Here is a 14,854-nt window from a genome sequence, read left to right on the forward strand (position 1 = left end):
CTAAGTGTGAAACTCAATATTCAAAAGGCAGAGGAACTTTCTTTTAAAAGAGTATAAGACTTGATCAATTTTGAGTTAAGTTCACACATCATTTGCATGTAACAGAAACACCATCAAAATAATCTACTATCTGATAATCTAAACAAAGAAATAAAAGTGGGTCTGAGACATAAGATTCACCTTCCAAAGTGACTTGCCCATAGTTTTTCTTAATCTGATATTCTTAAATAATTCAAATATATAAAAGTTTCACCCACATCAAATTTTAGACATATAAATCTATAGAGCAAATTGATATTTGTACTGTATATGCAAAACAATGTTCTGAAGCATGAAAATTCCATACCAGAGGGTTATGTATGTCATTACTAAACGGATTATATGATTAGAATGGAGAACAGCAGGATACAACAGTAGAGCAGTCTAAAAGCTGTCACACAGAAATCTAGCAAAAAAAAAAAAAACCCCAAAAAACCAAAAGAGCACTTTGAAGACACCAAGAACCAAAATATTGCATAAAGTTATCTTTTACAGACCTGTCATATCATAACCTTAGTCTCAGACAACTAGAAATAAATTTTAAATATGTTCCTTCTTCACAAAAACAATCCTTTTCATTCTATCTAGGTTTACTGCATTTCCAACTCAAACCAACAAGACAGATGCCATACTTCACGAAGTAGTAATACTGCCACAAATGGTGACATTTATCATACCCTCTCTGAAGGTTCCTGCAGGCCACCATATCTAACTAACGTGTTCTTTCTACCTGTTCAACATTAATTTAGCTCCTCACAGCCCTCATTTCATCAATTTCATTTCTCTGTTTGTGAAAATAAATTTCTTTTCCACAGTCAAGCATAGCAACTGCCACGTTATCCATTCCCCTATGGTAAATCCTGTATCATAATCCCTTCCGTTTCACAACCTTCCATTAAAACAGTTTCTTTCAATCTCTCAATTATCTGCATATGCTCATCCTTTAGCTATACATTCCTATTACGTATTCATTTAAAAGGATCTAGATTTAAATTTATTAAGATATTAATTCATTTGAAGGATTAGAAACTTCATAAATATGCAGTTCAGAGATCTCACACTCTTATTCCGCCTGGGTATTAACATTAGTTGAAAAAACAAACATCCCATTATGTGTTTTTTTAAGCCCTGACCATTAAATGCCCCAGAATTATCAGTTCATATTTCTGAACAACAAACCACACACCTGATACACTAATAGAAGACAGAAACAAACACGTGCCCCCAAGTCACTGAAAACTCAGAGATTAGGCGGACAATTCATGTTAGCCACAAAAACATTGCGACTACTGTTGTTCCACCATCTCACTTCAGAAAACTACAGTTAAGTTTTCAAACAGGTAAAAAAGAAATTAAGAGATACAAACAGAACCAAAAGAACAGGATATCTTGAATGTGAGTAACACAATGGTCTAAAGCAGATTTTTTTTTTAAAAGCTGAAAACATGAACTACTCAGTTAAAATCTAAGTGAAAATTACACTTTCCAAGTTTATGGTCTTTATTTCTCTCCTCAGAATTTTTAGTGTGTGATGTATTTTAAGTAACTTAAACCTCACTGCGAGGGGTGGGAGGTTTGCAGAGAAAAAGATAAGTGAAAATTATTTCTGAAGAATTTTCTGGACTCATCTAGAAGAAAAATGGTGTACTGCACTTAAGAAAGGATTAAGGGATAGAGGCAGTCTTCCGTCACTCACCTACTCATTCACTCATTCATTCAATCATTCACTTATCCATTATGTCTGCATGTTCAGAAACATCAGTTATGTGAGCAGAAGTGATGAAAAGTGAAGTCTAAATTTGTTAAGCAGTTTAGAATGTTGAGGGCAGTGAAATATGGAGCAATGAAAAATAGGAAATTGAGTATACGATCTTTAGAAAAAATAGTACTTTTAGTACTGCTCTCCTTTCCCCCTTAACTTCTTAACTAAAAAAAAAAAAAGAGTTTGCAAATGCCATTCTTAGTCATTGTAGTACCTGATTCTGGCTCTACTCTAATTGTACTTTCCACGTGGCTGAATAATATATGTAAGCAAGTTAAGCCTAAAGATTGGTATTAACATTTCTTTGACTGATAAGTAAACTCACATGAGCCGTGAATTACCTGCTCACTGTCTTCCTTTAATATTACCAGTTGAAAAGAAGCAATCCCCAATTTTTTAAAAATAAAGACAGGCTTTTGATACTTTCAAGATGTCTGCACTTTTTAAACCATTCAGGAGTTGTTGGTTTTTTTAAATTGATCACCTATTTTGTGCTTTGTACTGCAGTAATTTCTTCTTCTGGAAGTGTGCTGTCAGCATTATCCTCTATAATTAGAGCTTGTGAATTTTCATAAATTATATAATTACTTTGAGTTTCATCATCTGTAAAAAAAAAAATAGACAATATCTATTTCACAGATTTGCTGTGCAAATTAAACGGGATGTAAGGGTTCTACCTTCAAAAAATATTAGTTCCCTTCTCTCTCTATGTCCCTCTAGAGATCAGGACATTTATCAGTGGTTCTCAACCTTACTATGAGAAACCTCTTTTATTCTCCATGGATTCCACTGTCTTTAAAGATTCTGTCTACCAACTGGATTGACATTTCATTAATCAGATAATAATGGCTAATTGGAACTCTCAAATTGTCAGATATAAAAACTAATGTAAGTCAAGGCTAGATCCTTGAGGTGCAAGCACAATGTTTTATCTCATTAATGGCCTGTAGATCACCACAATGTATGATAATGATTTCTGGTAACTAGTCTCAAAGATCTGAGTCAATATAATTATTGGTCAAAGCAAAGATACATAATATTCCACCTGTATAAATTTATTAAGCGAATCATACAACTTTAACTAGGCTCTTTGCAATACTAAAAGTAATTCATTTCTATCTCTATAGACTCCTGGGAAAAATATAATTTATGTACCATAAAGTTAGTAATTTTCTATATCTAGAGAAACTATTGGTTACGCTACTGATTTGTTTTAAGCCAGTATCATTAGTAACACCATCTTCAAATTCACAAGTTACATGTATTTATCTATAAAAGTAGGCTGAGATTCTGTGTCTTCCTTTTGTACTTATAAGAACAAAATCCAAACCCTCCACCATAGACTTAGGCAATTTGTCCCTTGCCAACCTCATTTACCAGTCTCTTCTCAGCTTCCCACAACGGCCTTCTCAAACATGAGTAGCTGCTTCCCACTTTAAGGCTTTTGCACCAACTGGAGCCTGGTTCACTCTTCTTGCAGGTCGTCACGTGACTGGCTGTTTGTCATATGGGTCTCAGATTAAATATTATCATCTCAGGGAGCTTTTCCTCAACACTCAATCTAAACTCTTGCATCCCTCTCTATCATTCATCCTATTATAGCTTCTTCATGGCATTTGTGAACTCCAAAATTATCTTGTTCACTTATTTGTTTGTGTACTGTTTCTCTCCCTGACCACCAAACCCCACTGGCATAAAGGATAAGTTTTATTCACTGCTCCACCTCTAGTTCCTAGAATAGTTCCAGGCATCCAATAATCACTCAGTAAACATTTGTCGGATAACTAACCAAACTGTTTAAGATTATTTTGGGGAAGGACTCTGATTTCTTAGTTAAGAATTTACATTTAGCATTCAAAATTGCTGATTCAAAAGGAATAAAGTTCTTTTGATAAAAAGAAGAAGAAAAATGTACACAACAATATTCTACTCAGCCAGTGGTCTTTATTTTCTTTTACTCCAATCCTTTGGGATAGAAGGATATGAAAATCTATTCATGTTTCACATACTTCATATGTCACCGCATAGAAAAATTGAATGAATTTTTGTTTAAGTTGGATGATTTTTTAAAATTTCAGCTTTATTGAGGTATTATTGACATAAAAAACTGTAAATTTTCTTATGATAGTATACCATGAGCTGCTAGCCACTCAATCTAATAACTTATTTTTCTGCCAAGATGCAAGCAGGCTTCTAAGAACGTAAAACACACAGAATGGGAAGGCCAGAGCTGCCACCATAGTGAGTGCCAGAATGGCCCAAACCAGGGAAGATCCTGTTCTCAGTGATGGCTGAGGAGGAGGAAGGAAGGGCAAGCATGATCAGTCCTAGGAGAATGACTGCAGTTCTGATTTCTGTTGGCAAACAGAAAGATCTTCAAACCAATTCAAAATAGACTCAACTGGAGTCTTATAATTTGCACCATTAAATCATTGTTTTGAGTATCTGAAGTCTCTTTAGTAACAGAACTATTCAGTTGACCAGATCTGGGCTTTTGGGAGTTTCACATAAGAAAAGCATAGTATTTGTAAAAAGTAACACAACACACTCCTCAATACTATGTGCTACATTTGCTTATTAATTTAAAAATATTCTCAAGGGTACTTTTAAAGGGAAGAGATTTGAATAAAAATAATAAGGACTTTATTTCTGAGTTAAGACAATATTTGAAAACTAAAAGGAACATTAAGAAAGGTATAAAAATTCAATGGTTTAGGGGCCAGCCCAGTGTCGTAGTGTTTCAGTTTGCGTGCTCGGCTTCAGCGGCCCAGGGTTTGAGGGTTCAGATCCCAGGCACAGACCTACACACCACTCATCAAGCCACACTGTCGTGGCACCCTATATACAAATTAGAGGAAGACTGGCACAGATGCTAGCTCAGGGCCAATCTTCCTCACACACAAAAAAAACCCAACTCAATGGTTTAAAAAATGCAAACATCTTGAAAGTATCAAAAGCCTGTATTTATTTATTGAAAATTGGGGGATGTTTCTTTTCTCAACTGATAATATTAAAGGAAGACAGCGAGCAGCTAATTCACGGCTCATGTGAGTTTACTTATCAGTCAAAGAAATGTTAATACCAAACTTGAGGCTTAACTTGCTTACATATATTATTCAGCCAAGTGGAAAGTACAATTAGAGTAGAGCCAGAGCCAGGTACTACAACGACCAAGAATAGCATGTGAAAACTCATTTTTTTTTTTAATTAAATTAAAGGGGAAGAGAGAACAGTACTAAAAGTACTATTTTTTCTAAAGATCATATACTCAATTTCCTATTTTTCATTGCTCCATATTTCACTGCCCTCAACATTCTAAGCTGCTTAACAAACAAGAAATCTACTTCACTTTTCATCAGTTCTGCTCACACAACTGATGTTTCTGAAGTCCAGCAGCATTCATGAATGCTGGAAAGACCACGTGCAGAAGAATTTCATCTTACAGTGAAGAATTTTAAGGTAATAGCTCCAGAAATACAATGTCTAAAACTGAGGATTCCGTTAACTAAGGATTCAAAATGCTAAATAAATAAAATTTCTGCAGGAGACTATATATTTGTCAAATAAATAGCATAAACATAAGCTTTCACTGATGAAATAATACGAACCTTTACCCTTCAATTTTCAAAAAAGGTAGCAACAGCCAAAGTGTACTAGGTCCTATCTTCTCTCAGAGATTGCCTAATTCCATGTAGCCTATCCCTTAGACTCAAGACTCTTTCTTTTCAACTCATCTCCAAACTGGTTACACTTGAAGATCCAGAGACCTTCACAACAGTGACTCCCAGCAATTCCCCCCAAAACCTTCCCTCTTCTTTTCCTTTAAATTCTCAGATCTTAGATCTCGCCTTACCCGTGTTATTACTCCAGGCTCCCTGTCTTCAGTCTCTTTCTTCCTCAATTCATTCTGTACTCTGTAGCCAAACTCATCTTCCAAAAGAGGAATGCTCTGATCGGGTCATTTTCCTCATATCAAAACTTCCTGTGTTCCTAAATAAAGCCTATACTTCTCAACCTCACATTTAATGACTTCCAAAGTCTAGCCCCAATCAATCTTTACGGCCTTCTTGTCATATTTTCTAATTATACAAGCCTATCCTTCTTCAAATCAATCTCCTGTCCTCTAGAACTTTCTATCTTGGCTCATGTCATTCCTACCACAAAGAATGTCTACCACTCCCCTCCAGCTGCCACTGCTCACGGCCCTTTTGCATCTCTGCATTTACTTGTGTAAAAAAGGACACACAAATGATATCTCCTGCCCCACCTCCCAAAAACTGGGCCCCCCCCCAAAAAAAATTAACAATAGCTAGCTTTTACTACGCACCAAGCAGTTTTACACAGCATTTCTAATCCTCCTAATAATCTTATGAAGTATTATTATTCTCCTTTTAAAGATGAGAAAGTCAAAGTTCAAAAACATTAAATCATATACTTCGTAAGTTACCTCAAATTATAGACTTATAAGTTGCCTGAAATCATACTTAGTAAGCGGCAAAGCAAGGATTTGAACCTAGACTGCCTAACTCCAGTCACTGCTCTAAACATTACGTTGTTTTTAGTTTGAACCCTGTGACTACTCCCTCATCTACTTGAGATAATTTAGTTTTATATAATATTTCTACTTACTACATACTATAAGCTTTCTTACATTTGTCATTTTTGTAAAGGGAGAACATTAAAATGCTATTTCTTTCTAATAAAAGAACAACGCTCAAATTGCAATTTAAAGGAATGTCTTTTTTGTCACAAAGATTTCTTTTACCTAAAATATTTTCAAAGAAATTCATTCCAACAGACTTTTTCAAAGATAACTGCAAATTACTAATCATACACTATGATGATTTTACAGATTCTTAATATGAGGATTTTGCGATTACCAACCAAGAATTGTAACATATCTATCAAATTGGCAAAGATTGTAAAAACTGACCTACTCAATGCCATTGAAGGTGCAGTGAGACACACACTCTTATACACAGGGTAACCACCCTCTGATCCAGTTATCCCACTTCTGGGAATCTATCCTAAAGGAAGAAAAAAAAAACAGAGATGCAATCAAAGATACATGTACAAAAATGCTTGCCCCAGTGTTATTTAAAATAGTAATATTATAAAGAATCAATCTGAAAGTCCCACAGAGGAGACTAATATCCTGTTCAGAGGAAAAAGTTGGAGCAAAACAGTCTACATAAAAGCATAATTCCAATTTTTTAAAAAATTAAAAAATCTGTACATGCAAAGAAAGAACTAGAAAAATGTACATTAAAATGTTGGTAGTAATTATCTCTGGGTGATAGTTGATGGGTGATTTTAAATTTCTTCTTTACGTTTATGTTTTTTTCAAAATTTGCCACAAGAGAACATGAATTACTTTAAACAGAAAAAAAATGTTTAAGCTGTTATAACCACTGAAAATGATCCTGAACCTAATGAGGGCATATCACTTGGAATAGAAACTACACTTCCTAGTGCAAAGAAAACGTCAAGCTTACTTTGTTTCCAGCTTCTATTAAGCTCAGGTTTACTTTTAGACTGTGTAAAGAATGTCTTCCAAAACTCAGTAGTATTCATGAAATTGTACAAGGTTTGCCACCTAAAAGTCAGGCAATTTTCCAACAGGAAGCATCATGATTAAATGAACTGTTTTATTGTATGGCTATTGAGAATAATCAATGTCTAACTAATCCTAACTCTAAACATGCAAAATAGAAAAACCAGAAAAAGCATTCTTGTTTTGCAAATTAACTAAATATACTGTTGTTGCCTTATAAGCACATCATAGTTAGGTCCAGAGAGGGGAGGAACTTGAAAATAAAGCTAGCAAGCTACCAACACTGACTAAAAATGCACATTGATGAATTTTGTCTACATGCATATTTTTGTTCCAGTGGATAGTTAATGTTAATGGCCCAGGATGATTTTAATCAGTGTAGAAAAAATATTAAGCTGTTCTACAAAAAAACAAGTTCTCACATTAAAAGTAGAATTAAAACTGCTAGCTGAACAAGGAAAAACTTCCCTATGATGTGGCACATATGCAGAAAAGCAATTTACCAAAAAAAAAAGTCTTTAAGTAAAAAGGCAAAATAAGCAATAGAGCAAATTATTCTTATTTTACTATTAAGTAACTGGGAAACAGGTTTGCTCTAATAATACTAAAAAGTTGTTAGAAAATAAAACCACAGAAATAGCTGTTGAGTAACTAAGAAAGAATTTAAAATATCACGTTGATTTTACTTAGAAAATGACTATCAATCTATTTTTACCCTATCATGAAAATACATTTATTTATAAAACATATGTCAGGTCCTGGCAAACAAAATAAATTACTGGACTATAAATTCCTTAAAGCAGAAACTAAAGCCTCACATCTGAGTTTCCATCAAAGAGCCTAATATTGGGTCACCCAAATATCTGTTCGATGACTGAATCTGAAATCTATTAATGAAATTATGCAACATTTTTCACAAGCATACAATGGAATTTAAAAGGCAGTTCAAAAGACATCAATGATTTGGGCTAGATACTGAAAACTATATAAAATCCAAAGATTTGTGCTAAATTTCAACTGCTAAAATAAAAAGTTATGGTTGCTTGCTTAATGTTCTATAATACAGCCAACTTGTCTAGAACAGAATGATCCCATTTATAAATGAATTTAAAAATATCACTGAAAATACAGTGAATGAATTTACTCTCTGGAATTACACATTTGACAGATCTGAAATGTTCAGTCTGCAATAAGAGAGAATTTCCTACTACTAACTCAGAATTTTACAAACTGCACTTGGGATTTGTCCAAAGAAACAGTTGTACCCAGTTCTTTGTGCATCTCTTACTTCACGCTTTTGTCATTAATAACTAAATCACAGTTCTATCCTGAGCAAAGCTATTTTTCACAACCAGAATAAGTTGAGTATAATAGACCATTGCAAACAACTATGAATGTTACAGGTATATATACTTGTGAGTTCAAAGCAAGGCACTTCAAGTTTGAACGACTCCAAGTGTCTTTTATCAGTTATAATGTGTAATTTAGTATATTCCTATTCTTATGAAATATGGCCTAATTTAAATATATTCTGAAACTAAACATAGGATTACACGTTTAATTGCAAGTTTGGTTAACTTTATCATTCCACACTTTGAAACACTCTATCAATATGAACTAAATAGGCTAGAGATAGGAAACTATCTGGGAAAACTGGATATGCAAAGAAATTTTTTTCCAGATTTATCTAACCTATTTTATAGCCTAAATAAATAAGTCATTAGTGCCTAAAAAAGAAAAAAACCCATTAACCTGTCTAATGATTGAAGTTAATTTCATAGAACATATTTAATCCTCCATGTGTATATCACATACTTCTGAAAATTATATTAAAAGGATTATTTTTAGACCACTTATAAAAGTACACTATTTCTTGCTTTAACTCAACTTTAATCATCACATACAATTTCCCTTTTTTATTGGTGCATGTGTGTACCTTCTACCTCTAAAAGGCCTATTTTCAATTGGAAATGAGAGCATGGAATACTTTTCTGTTGAACTGCTTTGTTGTTCAGAGCATCATGATAAGCTATGCTTATAGGTTCAATACCCATTTGGATCATTTAACTTTGAAGTAAACTGCCCTCTTAATCAGTCATCTCAAAACTGTGTGCGAAGAGGACTGGAGAGAGAGTGTAGGAATCATTAAGTGCAAACTCAAACAACTTATTACAAAAATTCAAAACGTGAATGGGTCAATATTATCTCGGTATATAAAAGTACATAAAAACTACCACTTGTAATTCCCAAATTTCACAAACAAAAGAAGGAAAAAAATGGATGCTTCATCTGTCTCAGTAACATATGAAAGCTTAAATATTTTTATGTTGAACACTAATTGTTTCCATAAGATGTGAATTTGGCATTAAGTCACGCAGCAATATATGACATCAGAATGAGCAAAAAATACCTGGAAATACGCCGTAACTTTTTAAAATTGATGAGCTTAATTTGAAAAGGAACAATAAGAGAAAGTAAGTTTATGTTCACAATTTTAAACTCACTACAACATTAGGATATAAATGCTTTATATGAGATCGAGCTTCTAAAATAGGAGAATTTTAGGGGCCGGCCCGGTGGCGCAAGGGTTAAGCTCACATGCTCCACTTCTCAGCGGCCTGGGGTTCGCCGGTTCGGATCCCGGGTGTGGACATGGCACTGCTTGGCACGCCATGCTGTGGTCGGCGTCCCACATATAAAGTAGAGGAAGATGGGCACAGATGTTAGCTCAGGGCCAGGCTTCCTCAGCAAAAGAGGAGGACTGGCAGTAGTTAGCTCAGGGCTAATCTTCCTCAAAAAAAAAAATAGGAGAATTTTAGAACTAGGAGCTTAGAGGTTATCTGAGGTTCCATGAACATTTGCTGGGTCCCTAGCATGTGTCAGACGCAGTGCTAGGTGCCTGCAGGTAACTCAACTAGTTCAACCCACTCACTTTATGGAAGCTGGAGTTTCCTGGCTCATGCCAAATCAAGCTATCTAGATTTCAGAACCAGAAACCCTGAGCAAGGTCCTCACAGTGGTATAATTTCTATCAAAACAGACTGGTATCATCCTCCCTTATAAACTAAATAAAATTTCAGAGATGCAATGCTGACCTTATTTAACAGAAACAATAGTCTGTGTTTTGAATAACTAAAAAGAATTACAACAATTTAAAAACTCAACTGTGAGAGTCCTCAACTAAGTACTAGTTGCATAACTTATTACAAAGAACAAAACACGGGGCTATCATAGTTGTAGGACTCTAAAGACACACAAAACAGAAATTAAATTGCAGATACCTTTTAAAAAAATCCCTTTGTGGAAAAAAAAGAAATTACCAATATGAAAGATTAGACGCTTGAATGGAATGCCTATTTTACATAAAAGATCATCAACCATATACTAACAAAGTTCAGGGGTAACAGTAAACACTGGCAAGATTTGAAGTTATTTAACTATCAATTACAAATGACGACAATGTAAAATTCCCTGAGGGCAGAGACCCTGTCTAATTCATCTTTGTATCCCCCACAATGAGCACCCTGATGTTAAGTGTTGGAGAGAGAGGTGAGCTAACATATGAACTCTAGATGTGAGCTACTGGAAAATTCAACCTAACAATCTTCTTCTAACTCAGATTATTTTTAAAGTATTAAATAATAATACTGAATGCAAGTGACATTGCATGAAACTTACGATCAATAACTGTGGCCTCACTTCAACTAGCACAACCTACTCTTTGAAGGAATTCAGATACACCAAGAAGACAAGTATATTCATACAGTACTTTGATTCAGTAATTCTTCTGGAAATCAGTCCCAAGGAAATATTCCAAAAGAAAGACAATGTTGCATATACAAAGGTGTTCATTTCATTGTTATTTTAATAGGAGGAAAAAGAAACTACCAACATACCCAACAGTAGGTAAATGGACTATTTTGCAACCACCGAAAAAGGTTTAAAATGAAGATTAACCTCCTAATTGGTCTTCTTGCTTTCACTCTTGCCTCCCCCAACTCCTCCCCCATCCCCGCCCACCCGGCTTCTCTGCCAAGCTGATTTCCACCCAGCAGCCAAAATGATTCTCACAAACTTAAATCATAACAGGTCTTCCTGAACAGAACACCCTGCAATGGTTTCCCATCTTATTCAAAGTAAAATCCAAATTCATAGCATGGTCTACAAGGCCTTACAGCGGCCCCAGCTGCATCTCTAACCTCAAGCTCTCTCACTTTCCCTCTTGCTTACTGGCCTCCTAGTTGTTCTAAAAAAGACCAAGTACACTGAGTCTTTGCACTTGTCTCTGCCTGTAACCTTTCTTCCCCAAGAGAGCACCCATCCTTCACTTCCTTCATGTCTCTGCTCTAGTCTTACGTCTTTCCTGGCTACCCTTCTCAGCCATTGTTTCTCTCTACACTCTCACCCTACTTTACTCTTCTGCAGAGCTCTTATCATCTGACATATTCTATATTTATTCGGTTATGGCCCATCTCTCCTGATTAGAATATAAGCTCTATGACAGCAAGGACTTTGTTTTATTCACATAAGCATTCAAAAAGCATTTGTTGAATTAATATTGAATGCTGATACAATAATTATTAACTACAAGAAAAACCATGCACATAAACAAGCTTGGAAGAGAACAGGAGAAATGAATAGTTTGATTTGTGAACATTTTTCGAGTGTTGATCATATTGCTAAGCAGTTTGTACAATAAAAATTATCAGTCAGTCGTGATTATGATTTTAAGCTGCCAAAAGTGACTATAACTTATTTCCTTGCAAGTCATGAGTATATTAGTTTACAACTGTCTGGTATTAGTTATTAATGAGAACCTCTCCCCATAAAATTGTAATAACAATCACTCTGAAATCTTGTTCCCAAAGACCCAAAGTTTAGTCTGTAAGTGTAGACACTGTCATTCCTGAGGCCACTGAGAAAGTGAACAAAGGCTTTTTGAACACTTTAATATGTAACTGAATAATACTCAGGGATTCCAGTTTACTTTGGAGACAGGTATCCCTAAGTGACTTCAGAGGGTCCCTGAAACTGAATGCAAAATTTCGTGCATAAATGCTGTACTTTTTTTCTGGGGAGAGAATCTACATATTTCATCACATTCTCAAAGGCTTCAGTGGCCTAGAAAAGGTTAAGAATTATTATTTTATATATTGGAAGTGAAATGGAATATTTGAACATAAACTACATCTCAAAAGGATAGAAACTATATAATACCTAGACTCATCCTCATAATCATTCAATTCATTCAAGAAATACCAAGTGCCTGCTATGTGCCAGGCACCATATCATCCTCAATACCTTTCACCTAATCATACTTTGTAGTACATAAAAAAAAATATCGAGGATACAGGATTCACTGAAACACCAGACTAAAAAAGAATTTCATTCAACCAACACAAATATAATTTCAAAACAAAAAGTGTTATTAAAAACCATAATAAAGACAGAAAGGAGCTTGGGGCCAGGCTTAGTGCTTATTATGTCAAAATATCACAGGTCTCAATTACATCAAAAGAAAAGAAAAACTACACATTCGCATGCCCACCCCCACACGCTCTGACAGGAAACCAAAAGAAAGTTTCCAAATCCTGTTTCCAGCAGCATCCCTTCTGAGACTGCCCTTCAGCATACTTTTGAAGGTAGGAGCCCCCTGGTAAAACTAAGTGCTGATACTTTACTCTTACTGTGATAAAAACAGAAAGAATCATCATCCCACACGCAGGAAGCAGAAAACTGTGGCCACCTGTAAAGCTGTGGCCCATTAACCTCCTGCCTTGTTATCCCCTTTCATTTCTTACACCCTCCTCCCTTCAAAGCAGTGCCAAAACCATCGATCTTCCCTCTCAAAAAGGAATACATAACTCCTCAATGCTAGTTCCTTTTCCAAGAGGTCAAAAGGTCCCCTAAACTCTGGTTCTTAGCCCTGTGAGGGGATCCCATTTTTTAGTCTTCCCCTCATCTTCTCCCCATAGCAGCAAATTACACAATTCAGCTGAAGACACTGTCCTTAACTTCCTGAGTGAGGGGGCCAGCGACACTCCTACCAGCCCCAGGTTCTAGGAAGACAAGAATCACACGGTGACCTCTTCCCTAACAAAATTCAGGGAAGCAGCAGAGACTCAAGAAAAGCAACGCCGAAAAGGCGAACACATGGCAGGCTACGGAAGACATGGGGGAAAGAGGGCGGGAAAGGGGCTGCGAGGTGGAGTGGGATGTCGAGATGTCAGCCCTGTGCACTGGGGAAATAAAGGAAGGGAAGGCGACCCTGAGCCCTGACAGAAGTGAACACAGAGAAGGCAAGGCTCCGTCCACCCGCACCTTTCTAGAGATGAGGGAGGACAGAAAATTCACCCAACCCTCCAACCCCCTCTTCGTGTGCGCCCCAAAGGGTGAGCTGGGTTTGAAGGAAGATCTGACCCCAGTCTGGGGACATGCAAGAAGAGGAAAAAGGCAGCGAGGTCCCATCTTCTACATCTCCCAGCGGTGAGGGGCGAGGGCACTGTGTCCGGGGAGATGGCGAGGGAAATAGGCTTGTGCCATGACACCTCGGGGAGTTGGAGGGTGGGGGACACAATGTCCTCTTTCTCTCCCACACCCGGCCCGGGCCCCTCCCGTCCGTCTCCCGCAGGCCCAGCTACAGCCGACCGGCTTGGTCTGCGGGCGTGGTTGGCTCTGGCCCTGGCGGCGGCGGCCGGGCCTCCCCGAGCCCTGGCCCCTCCCGCCGGCCAGGCCCCCGGGCCGCCGCCCCGGACACCGAGGGAACGCGGAGGAGGAAGGGGGAGCCAGGGGACTGACCGGCGACACGAGCCGCCTCAGCCCCAGCCCGGCCGACCCGCGCCCCCAGCTCCCTCTGGAGCCGGCTCGGGCTCCCCGCCCCTCACTCACCCCCCCGGTCCGGCGCCTCCTCCACCTCCTCCTCCTCCTCCTCCCTCCTCTCTCCTCTCGGCCGTGGCTCCTGCTCCGGCTCTGCGCGGCGACGGCGGCGGCGGCAGCCTCGGGAGCGGCGGCGGCGGCGCCTCCAGAACGCGCACGCACGCAGCACGCAGGCCCCTCCCCCTGGCCCCGCCCCGCCCCTCCGAGTCAGCGCCGGGGCGGTTTCGGCCCGCCTTCCCCGCGGCGTTCCGGAGTCCGCTTAAAGGAGCCGCGCAGGAAGGGGTGGGGAGAGCTAAGAACGACGGGGGAGGAGCGGAGAGTTGCGGCTTTGCGGAGGGCGGGGTAGGGGAGTGGATGAGGCCGGAAGTGAAATGGGGTAAGATCCGAAGATTCAGGAGGAATAGAGTTTTGGATGGGATGCAACCATTCGACAAGTACTAACTGAGCAGTTGGTGGGTGCCAGGCACTGTTCTAGGCACAGGAGATAAAGCCATAGGAAAGCAGAGGCCCTCGTGGAACTTGCATTCTGGCGGGGTGGGAGAGAGGGGACGGACAAAAAAGAAGTAATCAAAAATTTCAGATAGTGATAAATGATGTGAAGAAAAATAAATCAGGGAATGGGG

General features: G+C 38.0%; 1 protein-coding gene across 30 annotated transcripts in view; it reads right to left on the reverse strand.

The window, feature by feature from the left end:
* Positions 1-14,469, reverse strand: part of RAP1A (RAP1A, member of RAS oncogene family) — a 76,817-nt gene extending 62,348 nt beyond the window's left edge. For 3 of the 30 annotated variants that reach the window (XM_070266327.1, XM_070266304.1, XM_070266311.1), the window contains exons 1-3: positions 14,244-14,376; positions 6,735-6,828; positions 2,286-2,404 (exon numbers count right to left, since the gene is read on the reverse strand). In XM_070266327.1, coding sequence (XP_070122428.1) covers positions 2,286-2,341 — 56 coding nt within the window. In that variant the 5' untranslated portion in view covers positions 2,342-2,404; positions 6,735-6,828; positions 14,244-14,376. 30 annotated transcript variants of the gene reach the window in all.
* Between the last annotated feature and the right edge of the window lie 385 nt (positions 14,470-14,854).

This window comes from Equus caballus, chromosome 5, assembly GCF_041296265.1.
Source record: "Equus caballus isolate H_3958 breed thoroughbred chromosome 5, TB-T2T, whole genome shotgun sequence".
NCBI classification, from domain to species: Eukaryota; Metazoa; Chordata; class Mammalia; order Perissodactyla; family Equidae; genus Equus; species Equus caballus.